At 38.6% G+C, this 17,018-nt stretch overlaps 1 protein-coding gene across 2 annotated transcripts in view; it reads right to left on the bottom strand.

Moving 5' to 3' along the window:
• The window catches only part of GMDS (GDP-mannose 4,6-dehydratase), a 652,731-nt gene that overhangs the window by 298,582 nt on the left and 337,131 nt on the right, over positions 1-17,018 (bottom strand). For both annotated transcript variants that reach the window (XM_027603643.2, XM_027603644.2), the window contains one exon: positions 4,726-4,853. In XM_027603643.2, coding sequence (XP_027459444.1) covers positions 4,726-4,853 — 128 coding nt within the window. The remainder of the gene's footprint in view (positions 1-4,725; positions 4,854-17,018) is intronic.

Below are 17,018 nucleotides of genomic sequence, written 5' to 3' on the forward strand. Positions count from 1 at the left end.
ACTGTTGTATGTATCATATAAGATAACATATGTAAAGTCCTAAGTAAAGTTTCTGACACATAATGAGTGTCCAACATTTGGCAATTTTTATTATTTTTTTTTAAAAGATTTTATTTATTTGACAGAGAGAGAGAGTGAGAGAGGGAACACAAGCGGGGGAGTGGGAGAGGGAGAAGCAGGCTTCCTGCTGAGCAGGGAGCCCGATGCGGGGCTCGATCCCAGGACTCTGGGATCATGACATGAGCCGAAGGCAGACGCTTAATGACTGAGCCACCCAGGTGCCCCTATTATTTTTTTTCTAAAACTAGCTTTTTAAAAATTAATCTATGATCCCAGCCAAAAAAAAAAAAAAAAAAACAGGAGGAGGGGAAAGAAAGGAAAGAAAGAAGAAAGAAAGAGGGGAGGGAGGGAGAAAAAGGTATGTGTGAGAGACCATTATATTAAAAATTCAGATGAATCTCAAAAATCCTCCCCTAATAATTTGAATGTGCCCTGGATTCCCTTTGGGCCAGGAGAACTCTTCAAGAGCACCTGTATGGTCAGTTGTTGGCAGTAAAACCTCATGATATTTTTTAAATGGCTTTTTGCTGAGTCTTGGAAAAAGCTCAGACTTAGGTCACTTGATTATCCATGTACCCCAAGAGCAAGGACCCTCTTGTGAGTGGTAAAAACTTAAAGATACTTCCAGTCCAGCCCTTGTCAATTAGCTCACCTCTCAATATTTTCCAGCTATAGTTGTGTTCTAACTAGCTTCATCAAGGTGGGATCACACTGGGACCTTGTTAACCAAACTGTTACCATTAATTTTAAACATATGGTGCCATTTTCTACCTCTGCACTGCTAGATGTTTATATTTTTTATTAAAAGGGTGGCAAAATTAAGTAAGTTTGAGAAACCTTTATTAATCTTAGCAGGCCACGGTGCATTCATATATCCTAAGTTTGGAGAAGTCAGTCCTACGATAAAGAAATCTGCTTACCTTTGTGCAATTTAGCATTGTGTAGGCTTATTGGGCTTTATACAAAGTTTAAAAGACTGTCATGTGTAGCAACTAGAACCATGACCATGGTAGGTACTGAACAGAAGATATGTGGAAAGACCAGTGCCCCCTAGAGAAGTTAGAGGTCCTCTCCTTTGCAGTTGACCATGCAGTTAAAATGTTGACCACCTGAATTTGCTTGGATGTGGTATACAACAGCCCCCAGTGTGTTCTCATGAATACAAGGAGTTACTTCAATGTATGTTGAGGGCAGCAGGCATGAAAACAGAGCGAGATGGTGTCATATAATTATGTAAGAAGGTAAAAATATTTTAAAAGTTTGAATTGTCAACTGACTATATCCCATAAGAAGTGCAAATTCTTGGTAATCTGTTTGTGTAAACTGAGTATTTAGAGCTCTGACCCATCAAGCACTACAGAAGTCTTTAAACAGTAATATTTTTTCTCAAATTGCAACAATAATTGTTAGTTGTTAATTATAGAATCTGGGTGGAGGGTATATGGCTGCTCATGGTAAAATTAATTCAACAATCCTGTAAGTTTAGAATAAAATATTGGAAAAGATATAACTGCATATAACTTGTTTATCCTGAAGTACAATAAAATTTAATATAGGTTTTATATTCTTCACTTCAAGTTGAAATACTGCTTACCCACTCAAATTAAGTTTTAAATCATTTTGATCTAGGAAACAAGACTATAAATGGAGATTAATGAACCTGAATCAGCAACAGGAAATGGCTTTGTATAAACTGTTGCAAAAATGTTTATAAGACAGAGGTAGATTCTAATCATGAATGTACAGCACATTAATGCTAATTTTTTACAGGGTTGTTATTATGCCCTTTTCACAGATGGGTAAACTGAGATATAAAACCCTAAGCAAATCACTGACACAGCTAGGATCCCTACACTCTTTGTCAAACGCTCTCTACTCCTCATCGTGGAAGTTCATCCATAACTAAAAAAGTACATCACTTAATCTAAAGATTCACCAGTACAATATGTTTGTGTATAAATGAGAAAGATTATATAATTAAAACGAGTGTAAATAAGATGCTATTATGACTTGCTTGATCTGTACTTGCCAAGGCTTCTTTATTCTAAAGCTGATTATAGCGCCAGGATGCAGATATACTCTAAACAAACAATGCTTCTCTTTTTTCATTCTTAATGCTTGTTGACTTTAATTCTGGCAACATCTACTTTTAGTCACAAGTCTGTGAAGTGACTTCATTTTAATACATTTAGAAATGCAAAGGATGGTGATATTTCTTAAAATGGAAATAGCAAACAATGAATTCTTAATAATGGCATTTTTTTTAGAAATCAAGAAATTCAGACGTCTTTCAGGACACATAAATGAGAACTATACAATGCTTCTTACATCATCAACATGTGTTACTGTCTGAATCCCAGGGGAATCCTTCATAGCAAAACCTATTTGTATTGTGGAACAAATCAGGTCTTGAATGCCAATGAGAATGACTTAATTTTGTCTCTTAATGTCTGTTTCTCTATAAAATCTGAAAATTTTACATTCTTACTGAAAGGTCAGAACATTTTACTTTTGCATGGATGGTTTGGCTTCTTGGGCTCACTCTACTGACACCATCCAGTCAAGGAATCTTCAAAACAGCATTTGGGAAGACCTTTTTGAAGTCTTTGAGCCAAAATGTATATAAAATGCTTTTATTTTAAATGAAAACAACTGTGGCCCCTTTGTTTCAAAGTTTGAGCTACACCCAGGACCAGTGCTAGGCTCGGCATTTTGGGAGTGAGATGATAGCACAGTTCTTCTTCCAGCTCCACCAAGCTCACAAAAGACTTACTCATTACTTACGTATTTATTTAATAGTGTTGTGCATTTTTTTTTCTGGCCTACTTTTAAAATGTCATTAATTTTTTTTTCTGACTGAAAAAGTTTACATTCATTTCAAATATATGGAAAATACAGAAATATAAAGAGGAAAATAAACATAACCAGTAATAAGCATTATTAACATTTGGTATGCTGTTTCACTATCAAAATCTATTTCTGAGACTCACCACTGAGCATGGAACCTGATGTGAGGATCGATCTCATGACCCTGAGACCATGACCTGAGCAGAAACCAAAAGTTGGATGCTCAGCTGACTGAGCCACCCAGGCACCCCTATTTCTGAGTTCTAAGAAAAACTTCATTTTTTACCCTGGTGCAAAAAAATAAAATTAAATGGAATGAAATTTGATCTATTTGGTTCTGATTTTGGAGAACAAGAGTTTGGAAAAGAAGGTACCTATATCGCTCTCTATTGCTCTTATATACAGATAGCTAGAATGATATTTTTGAAAAAGTAATGTATTCATTTTTATAAAACTTACCTCATATTTTTAAGTAGGTTAGGCCATATAGGTTAGACAAAACAGTTTCAGCATCTATTGATAACCTCTCCTTTCTCCTACTTCTTAAAATTTCTGAAAGTGTGGCCTTATATATTTTTTAATGTAATGTTCTTAAAATGTATCTAATGTCTACTGTCATAAAATAAATGCCTCTTTGTAATGACAGCTTAGAAGAACATACTGAAATGATCTAAATGTTACACTGTTTAAAATTTAAAATTAGAGCTAATTTTTTGTCCATAATATAAATCAGTATTAGGTGTTCAAGTATACATTTTTAATTGTTATAAACAAAAATAATAACACTGCCGAGACTAACCTGTGTTAACAAATAAACTACTTGTTTGCTTTCTTTCGTAAATGTTCAAGTTTCTTTTTGAATCGCATCAATGAACAAGGAAGCCAAATCCGGTTTCCCAGAGAGGAATCATTAAGGACAGAAATAGTTTCCTGAACACAGGAAATCTGTAAGCACCTAAACAAGGACAAGCGGACTCCAGGGAAAAAGACAATGTTACCAACATGCTCCTTCATGTCTGGCCACAGAAACCACCACCGATATTTAAAAGCATACTGATCAGGGAAAGGTAAAATATAACCATTTGCTTAAAGAAAAATCACACTACTTATACATGTAACATATCTAACCCAAACCAAAATTTAATGTGTATCTAAGTCTCAAGAATGAAAATTTGAATTTTCCTTTAACTATATCCAGTATTATGCAATAACATCACTTTAGCAATTCTCTTTTTAATGAACAAAATTCACTGGTGTGCAAAGTCATACTTTAAGAAATGTGTAAGGTAATAACCAGAAACCAAAAGCTCCGTAAGAATATTACTCTTAGAGTACCTTAGTAGCATAATGTAAATCTGAAAGTCTTGGATTATACAAATTGAAATTAAGTAGTATTTCTTGAAGCTCTGAGAACTGCACCTTTATACCTAAAAATTCTTTCACAGTTAGTTATATGTATATTGGGCAGGCAGGAGGGAGAAGGTGCAAGAAACAAGGAGAAAGAAGCTTTAGAAAGAAAAGAATACTACTCAAACATTTTTTTCATCCATCATCCAGATGAATGCCCAACACCTTCATTTTAAATAACAAAAAGAACAATTGTGAGAGGTTTCCACATTCAAGAAACACTCAGTGTAATCTACAAGTAAAGTTGAACTGTGGGGCCTTAAATTGAAAGTAATAAGTTTACACATATCTGCATTAGCAAAATTTTATATGCTACCACCTCTTGTAGGTCACGCTTTTCCACTAGAGGCCCAGCATTGAAAACACCAACTGATGCAGGTATTTTTAAGAACATAATGAGTCAGTTCCTACCTCTACATAGTCCTTGGCATGGCCCCAATCTCTTTTGGCATCCAGATTTCCCAAGCTGAAACATTCCAGTTGTCCAAGGTAAATCTTAGCCACTGACCTGCTAATTTTTCGAGTAACAAAATTAGCTCCTAAAAAGAGATAAAAAGGTGTATTATCAGTATAGTACATTTGACATTTAACAGTTTGGTGAAGCAAACCCAATCTCAGCCTCTGGGCATTTCTTTCATTTTTATCCCCCCTTCTTTAAAATAAGAATAAAAGAAACCCATCATTAACTGTCATTTAGATAAGTTAAGAAGCTCTAATTCTAAGTGTCACATCAGCTCTACTTTCATAACAAACATTTTTCTTTGGGGGACGTCTTAACATTCCTAATTTGCTGCTGCTATATGTGACCCAGGCATTAGGCCAAAGAAAAGCTATTGGAATGCCAGTTTTTAAACAGAAAATTCAAAAGGGTTGTATAAAGGGAAATGCCAGAATGGAAGACAGACATCTAAGACCACCCTGATTTTTTTTTAAGAACATAAACAGCATATGTTCCTATTAATAAAGCTGTTTTGGGCCTCATGGGGAACGGGAGAGGAGAGTAACTTAGTACACAGGGTATAACTAGTTAAAGGAAACAAACAAATGCATTTGGGTTGCCAATAAGTGGTGATCTTTTTTCTTTAGAAACCTGCAAAGCTATCCAATTATAAATTATGACACAGTTCCAAGTCAAAAGTTTCTCTGTACTATACTTACTGAAATGCCACCTTCCAAATTCACTTCAGTGCTACGTACAGAAATGGTCTCCTGAATTGTGCATAAATATTTTGAAACAATTGATGAAAGGCACCATAAATTGAAGAAAGAAGTGAAATTGTTTTATATTCTTGGGTCTTTAATGAAAGCCTCTACTTTTAAAAAGATTACAGAGAAGGACAAAATTAAAAGACACTTCTGAGATGATTTTACCCATGCCTCTGTTTCTAGGTAAGGTTATCACAAGCACCAGGTAATGCCAAATTCTCAAGGTAGTAACACACATAAAGTCAATAATGGCTGCATACAGTTTAGATAGATTACTATCATAATTTATCACATTTCAATAACTTTAGCTTTGTTCTTTTGCAGATTAAGCAGGGAGGTGAGTTATGATGAAAGCTTTTGGCTTCTAGAGAAACTGGCACAGGGATAAGGGGAATTTTTCTAAAGAGGTTTACTAAATTTTGGCAAGAACCACAGCCCAGGGCAAGTACAAACAGATACTAGATCACTTACTACAAAAATTTGGTATACTCATCTATACCAATGCCATCATTAAAAATGACAATGTGATTTCCATGGAAATCTAAAATTTTCAGTTTCTCTTAGCAGCTGATGGAGTATGCTCTGCTTCCTCCATGGCAGTTTATAAAACACAGAATTCCTTCAAAAAAAGAGCCTTTCGAAATGAAAAAATATTTAATGAGAGCAATCCTTCTCAATCTGCTACCCATTAGCAATCTTTTATTCTCTACCAACTTGTAACAAATAAATTTAAATTTATAATTAAATGTAGATTTCTTGATGTCTATCTTTCTATTTTAATAACAGGACTATACTATCATTCCAAATATACTAGATAAATGAGCAATGCCATATAATTAGATGAAGTTCCCAACATAAAACAGTTCAGATTATTCTCTTTATTGGTAAGCAGATGCTTAGGGCTCCTATGGAAGCATGTGACCATGTTCCAACAATCTATCTAGGCCCTACCCTTACTGTTCAGTCCTTCAAACAGTATTAACTGAGCACCTACCAAGCACAGAGCCCTGAGCTGGGAAACTTGGGAGTGAGGCAGCAGCCCCTACTCTCAAGTAGCACCCAGACGGTAAGACAGACAAATAAATCAGGGCTGCCAGAAGTGAGATGACAGATTTGCAAGAACTGAAACAGTCAAGCCTGATAACTCAGTGGCTGGATGTGGTCAGTAAACACCCACCGGAGAAGCAGCCTGCCCTGCGGTCATGAAGGGTTTAATTAAACTGTGAGACAGGGACGGTGCTCCAGGCACATGCAAAAGCAGTGCCGGGGCTTATGAGCAGGCTTTGTCTTTAAGTCTTTATCACAACCCTGCAATGATCATGACCTCAACACCTCTGACAATGGCTATCACTGTTAGCACTGTGCTAAGTGCTACTCCACTGATCTATATATCCATCCTCATGAGAGTATCACACATTCTTGATTACTTAAGTTTTAAAATCAGGAAGTGTGAGTTTTCTGACTTTGCTCTTTTTTAAAGATTGTTTTAGCTATTCTCAGTCCCTCGAATTTCTGTATGATTTTTAGGTTCAGTTGGTTAACTTCTGCAAAAAAGCCAACTGTGATTTTGATAGGGATTGTGTTGAATCTGTAGGACAATATGAAGAATACTATCATCTTAACCATATCCTGTCTTCCAGTTTATGAACACAGGATGTCTTTCCATTTACTTAGGTCTTTTGAAATTTCTCTCAGCAATGTTTTGAAATTCCCAGAAAATAAGTTTTGCTTTTGTTTTGTTAAATTTGTTCCTAAGTACTTTATTCTCTTTGATGTTATTACAAATGGAATTGTTTTCCAAATTCCATTTTCAGATTAATTTTAAACATTATTGCTATCATTTTTTTCACTAATTTTTCGAGAGGCTTAAAGTTACTATTTTTTAAAATTTGCTCCTTTCATTTTTAAACCTTATCACACAAGACTGAGGTTTTTAGGAGAGAACTATATAAAATCATTATATATTGGAGTGAGGCTTAGAGGCAACTTTGCCCAACCATCCCAAGTGTACAGGTGGAGAGAGAGAGGCAGAGAGGCTCAGCAAAACTGCCCAACAGTCAGGACCTGTAGGTGAGCCTGATCCAAGTCTGTCTTGCTTGCTTTCCCACCTGTGCTGTTTTCACTAAGCCACAGTGCAATGCAGGAGGTGTCCTTCCTCAGATTAGGTTTAAGTGGTTGTGCATTATTAACACATTGATAAATGGACCTCTCGCAATTATTTTAAATGCATACTTCATTTCTAAGAGCCTTAAACTAGAAGACCTTAGCTAGGAAGAAAACCAAGAAATGAAAAGTTAGCCCAATGACCAAAGGCCAGCTCTGTTAGCTACTGGCTATAGTATTTTGCACCAACCATTTAAACGTTCTGAAGTTAGAGTCTCTTCTATATAATAATACTTGCCATGTCAAATCACAGGATATGTTAATGTAGGTGAAACAATGCTGTAGAACATAAATCATTACTGAAATGTAAGGAATTAGTATCATCACATCCTCTTTTGTAAAACAGGATAGCAACAAGTACTTACCATGTAGATTTGATGTTTAAGTGAGAAAATCTAGGTAGTATGATTAACAAGTTCTCAGTAAATGTTAGCTATTATAATTATTACATTACAATGTTAATGGTATCTATAATCAAGCCTCAATGAAAAGTTCAGGCTTCTTAGTTCTTTTATGACTAGGTCTCTTAATTCTCTGATTTTGAAAATCTGAGGTTGAGAACAAATCTAAATAAAGAGTCAATTTCAAATGTACAGACTCACACACTGAAAGCACTAATCAACATTTCTTAAACCATTGCAGGTAAATTTTTCAATATAATCTCATTAACATAGAAAAAAAAAGAGTGGCCACATAAATATATATCCATAAGAAAAAGATAAATTACGATGAATTTTAATTCAAATCTTAGTTCTAAGACTGAGATCACGAGTTTTGCTAGGATTGACAGAATGAAAAGAACAGAATTTCCATTTTGACAAAACAGTATACAAGAAAAACTGCCACATTAAAAAACACCAAGATATGCTGTATAAAATATTTGTATTATTTATTTAAACTCAAAGCTGAGTCTCCAAGAAGTACTCAAGGGAGGGGAAAGCTCCAGAGCACAGGTCTGGGTGGGTACTGAGGGTTCTGAGCTAAGAACATGACTGGAGCACTGTCTCAGGACCTCGAAACAGGCTTCAGCTTTAATACTGAAGCTGAGGCAAAGGATATGGCCTTGGAGGTAGAACTCCAGAAGTAGGGTTATACACTATGTGAGTTATTAATAATTCTCTTCCTTTTATAAGTGCCATTATCTTAAATAAGCATTTTAACTTTTCAGTTGCCTTACCTATAAAATGGGATAATTCATAATAAGGACCTAATAAGATACTATAGTTCAAAGGCTGTAGAACACTCTATCATTGTAAAGTAATTCTATGAGTTACAAATGCTTATTGTCTTGGATATTTTTACTGTGATCAATCTTTTAAAAGAGTAAGGCCTTTTTCTTTCACATTTGTCTTTATGTGACCTTCTCCACAGTTAGACCAAGTCTGGGAAAAGATTAGGAGAGCTACTTCAGATAGTCAAAAATAAAGTTAATATTCACCCCTATCATTCAAAATAGGATTCTGTACCAAGATACTTAAGTTTGAAAACAAGTTTTCATGGAAAAGTAATTTTCCAAATAATTTTATTGTATCAAAAGCCAAGAGTGGTCACAACCCAAAGTTTCTCCCAGGTTCTGACGGGCAGGCATGTGGACTGCGGTTCTTGTGGAAAGGACCAGAAGAAGTGGCAGGAGGGGTTCCCAGGCCACCCTGGGCAGTGGAGAAGCACAGGAGCAGAGGTGGGAGAGGTGAGTCTTTGGTGTACCAACCCAGCTCCTTGGGATAACAAGTAAAGGATATTGAAGAAATCATTGAGAGGAGGAGCCTGCACTGTACTTCATGCTGGAGAGTCTGGAGAAATCTCCTTAGGATGCCCCCTGGGATCTGAGCTGGGGCAGCTGCATCATGATACACTGAGCAGGGCATGAGGTCTCTCATGCGATATGAGTGGTGCTGTGAGGGCCAACAGACATATCCTGCAACCCTGAATGGGCTTGAGGTGGTGAGGGAGGATGCCCTGTAGTTGAGTCTTGGCGGTAAGACCATGTAGGCCATGGACTACATGTAGGATGAGACAGTGGGTCTATAGTCCGTAATGCCAAGGAGGGGTGGAGGGAGGCTAACTCACCCTAGGAGCCTACCGGAAAGAGAAACCCCTGAACTTGATTAGCAGCAGACACCAAACAGAGCCAAGCCTGGAGCTAGCACCACCTCCTTGGCCCATAGGCGAGGGAATAGCTTATACCAGCACCACTGCAGCTGAGATGAGCAGTGTGCAGAGAGTACCATTGGGTCTGAGGGTACCAGCTGCCTTCGTGCCAACGCCAAGTCAAATAAGCCACATCTGTGTCCCATATAACTCGATGTCATCTCAAAGAGAAACAAGGGAAGAAAATGGCATGCCTAGAGAAACCAGCTTCAACACGGTATTACAGCAGACACGTCATTACATTTTTTAATTGAATTTGGTTTGTTTTTGTTTTTGTTTTGAGAAAAGTATAAATTTAACCGTTAGGGACTGTATGAATTTCCTGTGGTCGCCATAACAAATTACTACAAACTAGGGGGCTTAAAACAACTGAAATTTATTCTCTCACAGTTCTGGAAACCACAAGTCTGAAATTCAACAGGGCCATGTTCCTTCTGGGAGGTCTAGGGGAGAAACCTTCCTTGAACCCCTCTTTCTGCATCTGACGGTCCCAGGCATTCCTGACTCTGACCTTACCACTGCATCACTCCCAGCTCTGCCTCCACCTTCACACCATCTTCTCTGTGTGCTTGTATCTCCACCCCTTCAGTTTCTCAGAAGGACACTTATCAACGTATTTAAGGTCTACCCTGGTAATCCACGATGATCTCTTCATCTCAAGATCCTTAATTACACCGGTAAAGACCCTTTTTCCAAATAAGGTCACATTCACAGATTCCCAGAATTAGGAAGTAGGCATATCTTTTGGTGGCCACTCAATCCACGAAAAGGATCAAGGATTAGAATATTTGAGAAAATATGATAAATCAAGCATTGTTGTATTTTAGTATTGTCTTAAGGTAATGATATATCTTTCATGAGCACAACAGAGTCTCCAGTTGTAAAAGATTAATTTAAAGTGATAAAATAAGTTTCCTCTCTATTTTAACTCTGCAAGTTTGCCTCAGTTAATCTGAATAGCTCCCTGGATCTCTCCTTCAGATAATACACATGTATTTATGGTTTTGGACTAGAAATTCTGTGCAAATTCTGTCCTTCTTGAGTCTTCTGGCATAATTTCCTTTCTTCTGAAAATGCATTCATTAGAAATTCCTTTAATGTGGAGAAATTGATTCGTATTTGAAAGATAATTTTGTTAATTACACAACTGCAGGGTGCAAATTGTTTTCTCTTAGCATGCTGAAGCTATTATTCCACTGTCTTCTGGTTTCCATTTTTTGCTACTGATAAGTGTGAGGCCATTCTGTTATTCCTTGGTAGGTCATTTTTCTTCCTCCTGTTAGTTTAAAGAGTCTCTCTTTGTCTTTGGTATTCTGGAGTTTCAATTCCAGGCATCCAGATAGGGTTTTCTGCACAGTACACCTGGTGCTTCTCTATCAGTGTCTCGTACAGCACATCTGGAAATCTCCCAGTAACCATTTCTTCCAATACTGGCTCTTCTTCACTCTATTTTGTTTTGTTTTCTCTTACTATTTCCTTCTGGAAAGGAATGTTAGACCTTCTCATTTCACCTTCCAATGTCTTAATTTCTTTCTTCCTTTCTTTCTCTCTCTCCTTCCTCCCTTTCTTTTTTTTTTCATTTCTTTGCCCTTCTCTGCAATGTGCTGGGTAACCTCCTTAGATCCATCTAATTTTCCTTCAGCACTCTAATATTTTTAAGTCAGTCATTTAATTATTTTGAAAATTATTTTTTTATATCTAAAGTTCTCTTTGGTTCATTTTCAAATCTTCCTGGACATTTTTATATTCTGTTGTTGCTTATTTATTTTTTTATGATTTATCATTTTATTTACGTAAAGATGTCTTAGTGATTTTATATTCTGCATTTGATTAATTCCAATATTTAAAGTTCTTGGGGACTAATTTCTTATTTTTTTTCCTGCTGACTTTGACTGATGGTAGTTTGTTTCCTTGTGCATTTGATGACACTAGGAGTTCATATTAGGCATCTTAATCTGCTGGAAACTAGAGGACATGTCTGAGAATGATTGTTTCCTCCTGAGAGTGTCTGCATTTGTTTCTGATGGAAGCCAGGAATACTAACCCCTGCAACCTTTCGTCCCCAGGTTAATACTGTTACGCTTTTCCACTTTGTTACTGTCTAAGGCCAAAATCTGAGCCTTCTAATTAAAGAGGCTGGGCATTACCTAAAGGTCTATTAAAATCACTGCATCAGGGGCACCTGGGTGGCTCAGTTGGTTAAGCATCTGACTCTTGGTTTCAGCTTGGGTCATGATCTTGGGGTCCTGAGATCAAGCCCCGAGTGGGGTTCTGCACTCAGTGTGGAGTCTGCTTCTCTCCCTCTCTCTCTCCCTCTGTCCCTCCCCCAACTCTTGCGCATGCATGTGCTCTCTCTCAAATAAATAAATGAAATCACTGCATCACACTAAGTACGCAGGATTAGATACCACTTTGGGGTCCCTAGAGGTCCCCACCTACTGGTGGGAGGGAATTGCCAGGGAGATGAAGACAGATTTAGAGAAATAAAGATATTAAAAGAAATGATTCGCTCTGCATATATGGATTCAATGCAAATAATTGTGCCACCCCACACATATTTATTTTTATTTTCATACTAGACATTCAGAAAAATTCAATTTTTATGTTTTTTTCAATGGAATATGCCTATTCAATGTGTATGTGTATACACACATGCACACACATATATGCATATGTATATATATGTATATAAACATCTAAACCTGAAATTTGTCTCACTGATTTGCTTGTACTCTTTCTCTGGCTCAAATACAATTACTTTTAATGATTTTTTTCACAGACCAGGCAAATATACGTTTTTTTTTTCCTCATGAAATCCTGAACCAGAAGATCATCTTGTCTTGTGGTTCTTCCCCTTTACACTGGGCCTCACTTCCTGTGAGAACAGATGATTATGGCCTGCTGTGAGATCATTCCAGCACCAACACACAGGAGGCAGCTCAGATAAACAACTAAAGCCAAATTCCTAATTTCCTGGCTTTGTTCTTACATCTAATCCTTACATCAATCTGTGTGTGCATATATATACATATTCCTTGTTAAACTTTCTAGTATAAATCATAAAATATACCAAGATAATATTCCCATAGTCAGGTATCTTCTAAAACAAAAATTTAAGAAAAAGAAGAACAAAATTTATAAAACATACACCGCAAATTAACAGCATTTAACTTGAAGAAATGAATAGCAGCACGCTTATTAAAATTAAAGATTTAGATCATCTGTTAAATCACAATCTTTACCACAATGTATTACCCTTCAATAGAGGCTTTGGTTTTGTTTTACAACATACAAAATGCAAGAATGGACATCTTAATAATGATCAAGTAGAACTAGGGGAAGAAACATGGGGGAGATACAGTAAGTCTTACTAGGGACAATTCTGCTTATCACAGTAAACAAAATTGCTTCTTTTTCCAACATATATTTCATTATGGCCTTGTCGTTATACTAACTCCTAAGAAGCAAAGTAGCTAAGAGTGTGTGGTAATATTCATTGTTTGTAGGTATACATGTACACACAACTGTGTATGCGTGAACACATACATATAAAACATATGCAAAATGTATCCCTGTCAGCATCCAAATAGTATTTGAAGTAACCAAAATTTCTCTAAGAAAAGTTCTAGTTCATTGCTCAGTACTTCATCCAAAAGCTTTAGATTTAAAGATTTTTGGGAGTTAAAGTACAAAGCCAGTTTGGATGATATTCATTGCAAAACAGAAATCATTCCAATTTATCCTGAACCCCACGTGAACCTCCGCCCTGGGGCCCTGCATTCCCCCACTGTGGTAGTCTCTGGCCACCCCACTGGGAACTGCCTGGGCCATGGCTCGCTGCAGACAGGGTGTAGAAAGAAGAGACACTGGGAAGGTCATGGCTGACGGAGCAGACTGCAGAGATCAGAGAGCTCATACCTCATTTGCTCACCAAGTCCTGCCAAGAGCAACACTATTTAACTGCAGGTACTCAAAATCCAACAGGCATGCTTAAAGGAATCTCAGGCTTACAAGAGGACCATTCACAATGTGTATTTGTCGAGGATAGCTACCACCTTTTGGCAATTATTCATAAATATGTGTTTAAAAGAGAAAGATTCAAACTACTTTGCTCTTTGCATCAATGCTCAATGTCTTTTCTACTGAGAGTTAAGATGATTCAAATTCACAAATCCTTATTTCAAGGTTTCCCAGCTTTGGCACTATTGACATTTGGGGCTGTCCTGTGCATTGCAGAGGGTTAGCAGCATCCCTGGCTATCACCCAATAGATGCCAGTAGCACCCCCTCCACGGCAGTGGCAACCAAAAATGTCTCCAGACATTGCCAAATTTCCCCTGGGGAAACTAACTGCCGCCCCCCCCCCCCCCCGAACCACTGCCTTAGTCAAACAAACTAATGCTGACAAAGACAAAATCCCACAAAATTAAAACAAATTTATATATAAACGCTAACCTTACCCACAGATACACTGTGTTATTTTAAGTCTCTATTCATTTGATACACTGACGAAACTATCAGAGAACTAATAAACATGAAATATTTAAATCATGATGAGACAGGGTGAGTCTTCATCTAGAGTCAAAGTGAATATATGAGTCTGGCCTCCTGAGGAGGGTGTAGGTGAAAGCACACATTTGGGAACCATTGATGTCTGGATGGTATTTCAAGTCCTGAAACAGGCTGAGACCACCAAGAGAGGGAAGTGAGCAAGAAAACAGAAATGGTCCAAGAACCGAATCCACTGACACAACGTTTAGAGGTCAAACAGATGAGGAGGAAGCAGTGAGGCTAAAGGAAAACAAGAGCATGGAAGAATCCGGAAAGTCTGGAAAGCGCGTGCCCGGGAGGTTGTTAATCACCACGACTGTAGGTCAGGGAGGAAGACAGGGGACAGATGGAAAAACGACCACTGGGTATGGCAGAATCAAGGTGATTGGCGACCCTGATTGGAGCGCTTCAGAGGAATGTAGACAGAAGTCTGATGGGTGAGGGGGTACAAGAGACAATGGAGAAGAGACTGAGAAAATTTCATTTCAAGATGGGAGAAAAGGCAGCATCTTTGCGTGCTGGAGGGAGAGATCCAGTGATGAGGGAGAAATGATCCAGGAGAGAGGTGAAAATTGCTGGTGTCGTGTCTGAGTTGGTGATTATAAACAAGGCCTAGTGGACAACTGTTGAGCTCCCCAGACAGCTCATCCACGGGCACAGGAGAGAGGGTACAGAGAACAAAAATTCAGATAAAAAAATGTGCAGATGTTCCCGCTGAGGGCTTCTATTTCCCCCTCAGATCTTACGCAAACACTCCCCTCTGCTACATGATTTATCCTCCTGCCCATGATGTCCATCTCCACAGCGGCACTATACCTATTCTCCAAGCACACAGAACCCCCAGCCTCTTGCTCATGCAGATCCCCCAGTCTTTAGTTCCTTCCTTTTCGTATTATGATCCATCACTTTGACCATTTTCTTGCTAATGCCCTTAATTCCTTTGCTCTCCTAGCTGTTCCACTTCACGTACTCTGCAAAACCTCAAATCAATATCAATGTCTTTCCCCCCATGCTGTGGCCTGAGTGCTATGGGAGAATATACCTATTCTAATTAGGCTCCCCAACTCAAGCTAAGCTCCTGCTGCCTGGAAATCATTTTATATGACCTGCAAGTTCCCATCAGGTTTTCTTCCTGCTCACCCCAGGGGATATAACCTTTACCTTATTCATGTCTCCTTTACTTCAGCTGACATGACTTTTTCTATGTCACTGCTTGATGAATGGGTTTACCATTCTACGTAGCTGCCTGGAAGTCCCCTTTGACTCTTTCTCATTCACATCCTCAAGTCAACTGTCCAACATCTACTGCCTTGACTTCTCAGACATTCCTACAGAACTCCCAAATCCAGCCTCTACCAGGCCATGACAGTGGTGGCTGCCTACTTTATAGATTCCCCCAAAGGACATTTTTGTGTTCCTTCGTGCTTTGCGTGGTCCTAATAGCAAAAGCCCAAGTCTACCTTTCTGGCTGCACTGATTTATTCAAGAGCAGGAACCAAACCCACATTGACCCAAAGAAGCACAGTTATTGGTTAAGGGATGGACACCTGATCATGGCAGGCCAGTTAGAGCCCTTCCCCAGGTCTTCTAGTGAGAAAACCTTCTTCCCTCAGCACAGTGAGACTTAAAGATGTTAGTGACGTTAGTTCCGGCTTCACATAAGAAAGCGGTTTAGGGCGCCTGGGTGGCTCAGTCGGTTAAGTGTCTGCCTTCGGCTCAGGTCAGGATCCCAGGGTCGTGGAATTGAGCCCCGCATCGGGCTCCCTGCTCGGCAGGGAGTATGCCTTTCCCTCTCGTCCCCGCTTGTGCTCTCTCTCGCCATCTCTGTTGCTATCTCTGTCTCTCTCTCTCGAATAAAATCTTAAAAAAAATAAAAATTGGTTTAAAAAGACACCAAGACAGAAAGAGGAAATGGAGACAAGAGACAGACAGAGAGAGAGGAGAGGGGGAGAGAGAGAGAGAGAGAGAGAGAGAGAGAGAGAGAGAGAGAGAGCGCGCACCCTCAAGATATCAGAGTTCTGGTTCCAGTTGTCACTCTGGTCAGGCCAGCTACATCTCTGTTATTCTCACACTTGAGTAACATCCAACCAAACTGCTCTCTAACTTTATTTCGCTGAAGCCTAGGGTAAGTTTTGACATTTCTAAACCTAGATTCCTCACGGATGCACAAGTCCAACTCAGTGAACGACTTCATTGGGTCCCTGCCCTATCATTTTTTCTTCTGGATTACTGTCACTGCTACCAGATGCTCTTCTCACTTTGAGAGAAATCTGGTCTAAAAACTAGGGTTTCTCAGTGCAAATCTGATGAAAACCCCCTGGAGAAAGTCTTCAGTGGTAGCAGTATTCCTGTGTGATTTGTCATCTGTCACCTTCCAGCTTCTCCTCCTTCCCTTCACCGTTCTCTCCAGCAACATCCAACTGTGTACAGGTTCCTCAGCAAGGTCCCTTCTCCTTTTCTGCATATCTCCTCTGTGAGAAACATCTTTATCCACATTTTGCTCCCCAACTGTCATACTTCAAGTATCACCTCGATAAAAGGATTTCCTGAGGCCTCCCCTCACCGAGGGGTGAGCCGTCCCTCCTCCACACTCCTCAATCACCCCTTGCATATGTCCACCTGCTTGTATTACACTTC

Source organism: Zalophus californianus, chromosome 7, assembly GCF_009762305.2.
Source record: "Zalophus californianus isolate mZalCal1 chromosome 7, mZalCal1.pri.v2, whole genome shotgun sequence".
NCBI classification, from domain to species: domain Eukaryota; kingdom Metazoa; phylum Chordata; class Mammalia; order Carnivora; family Otariidae; genus Zalophus; species Zalophus californianus.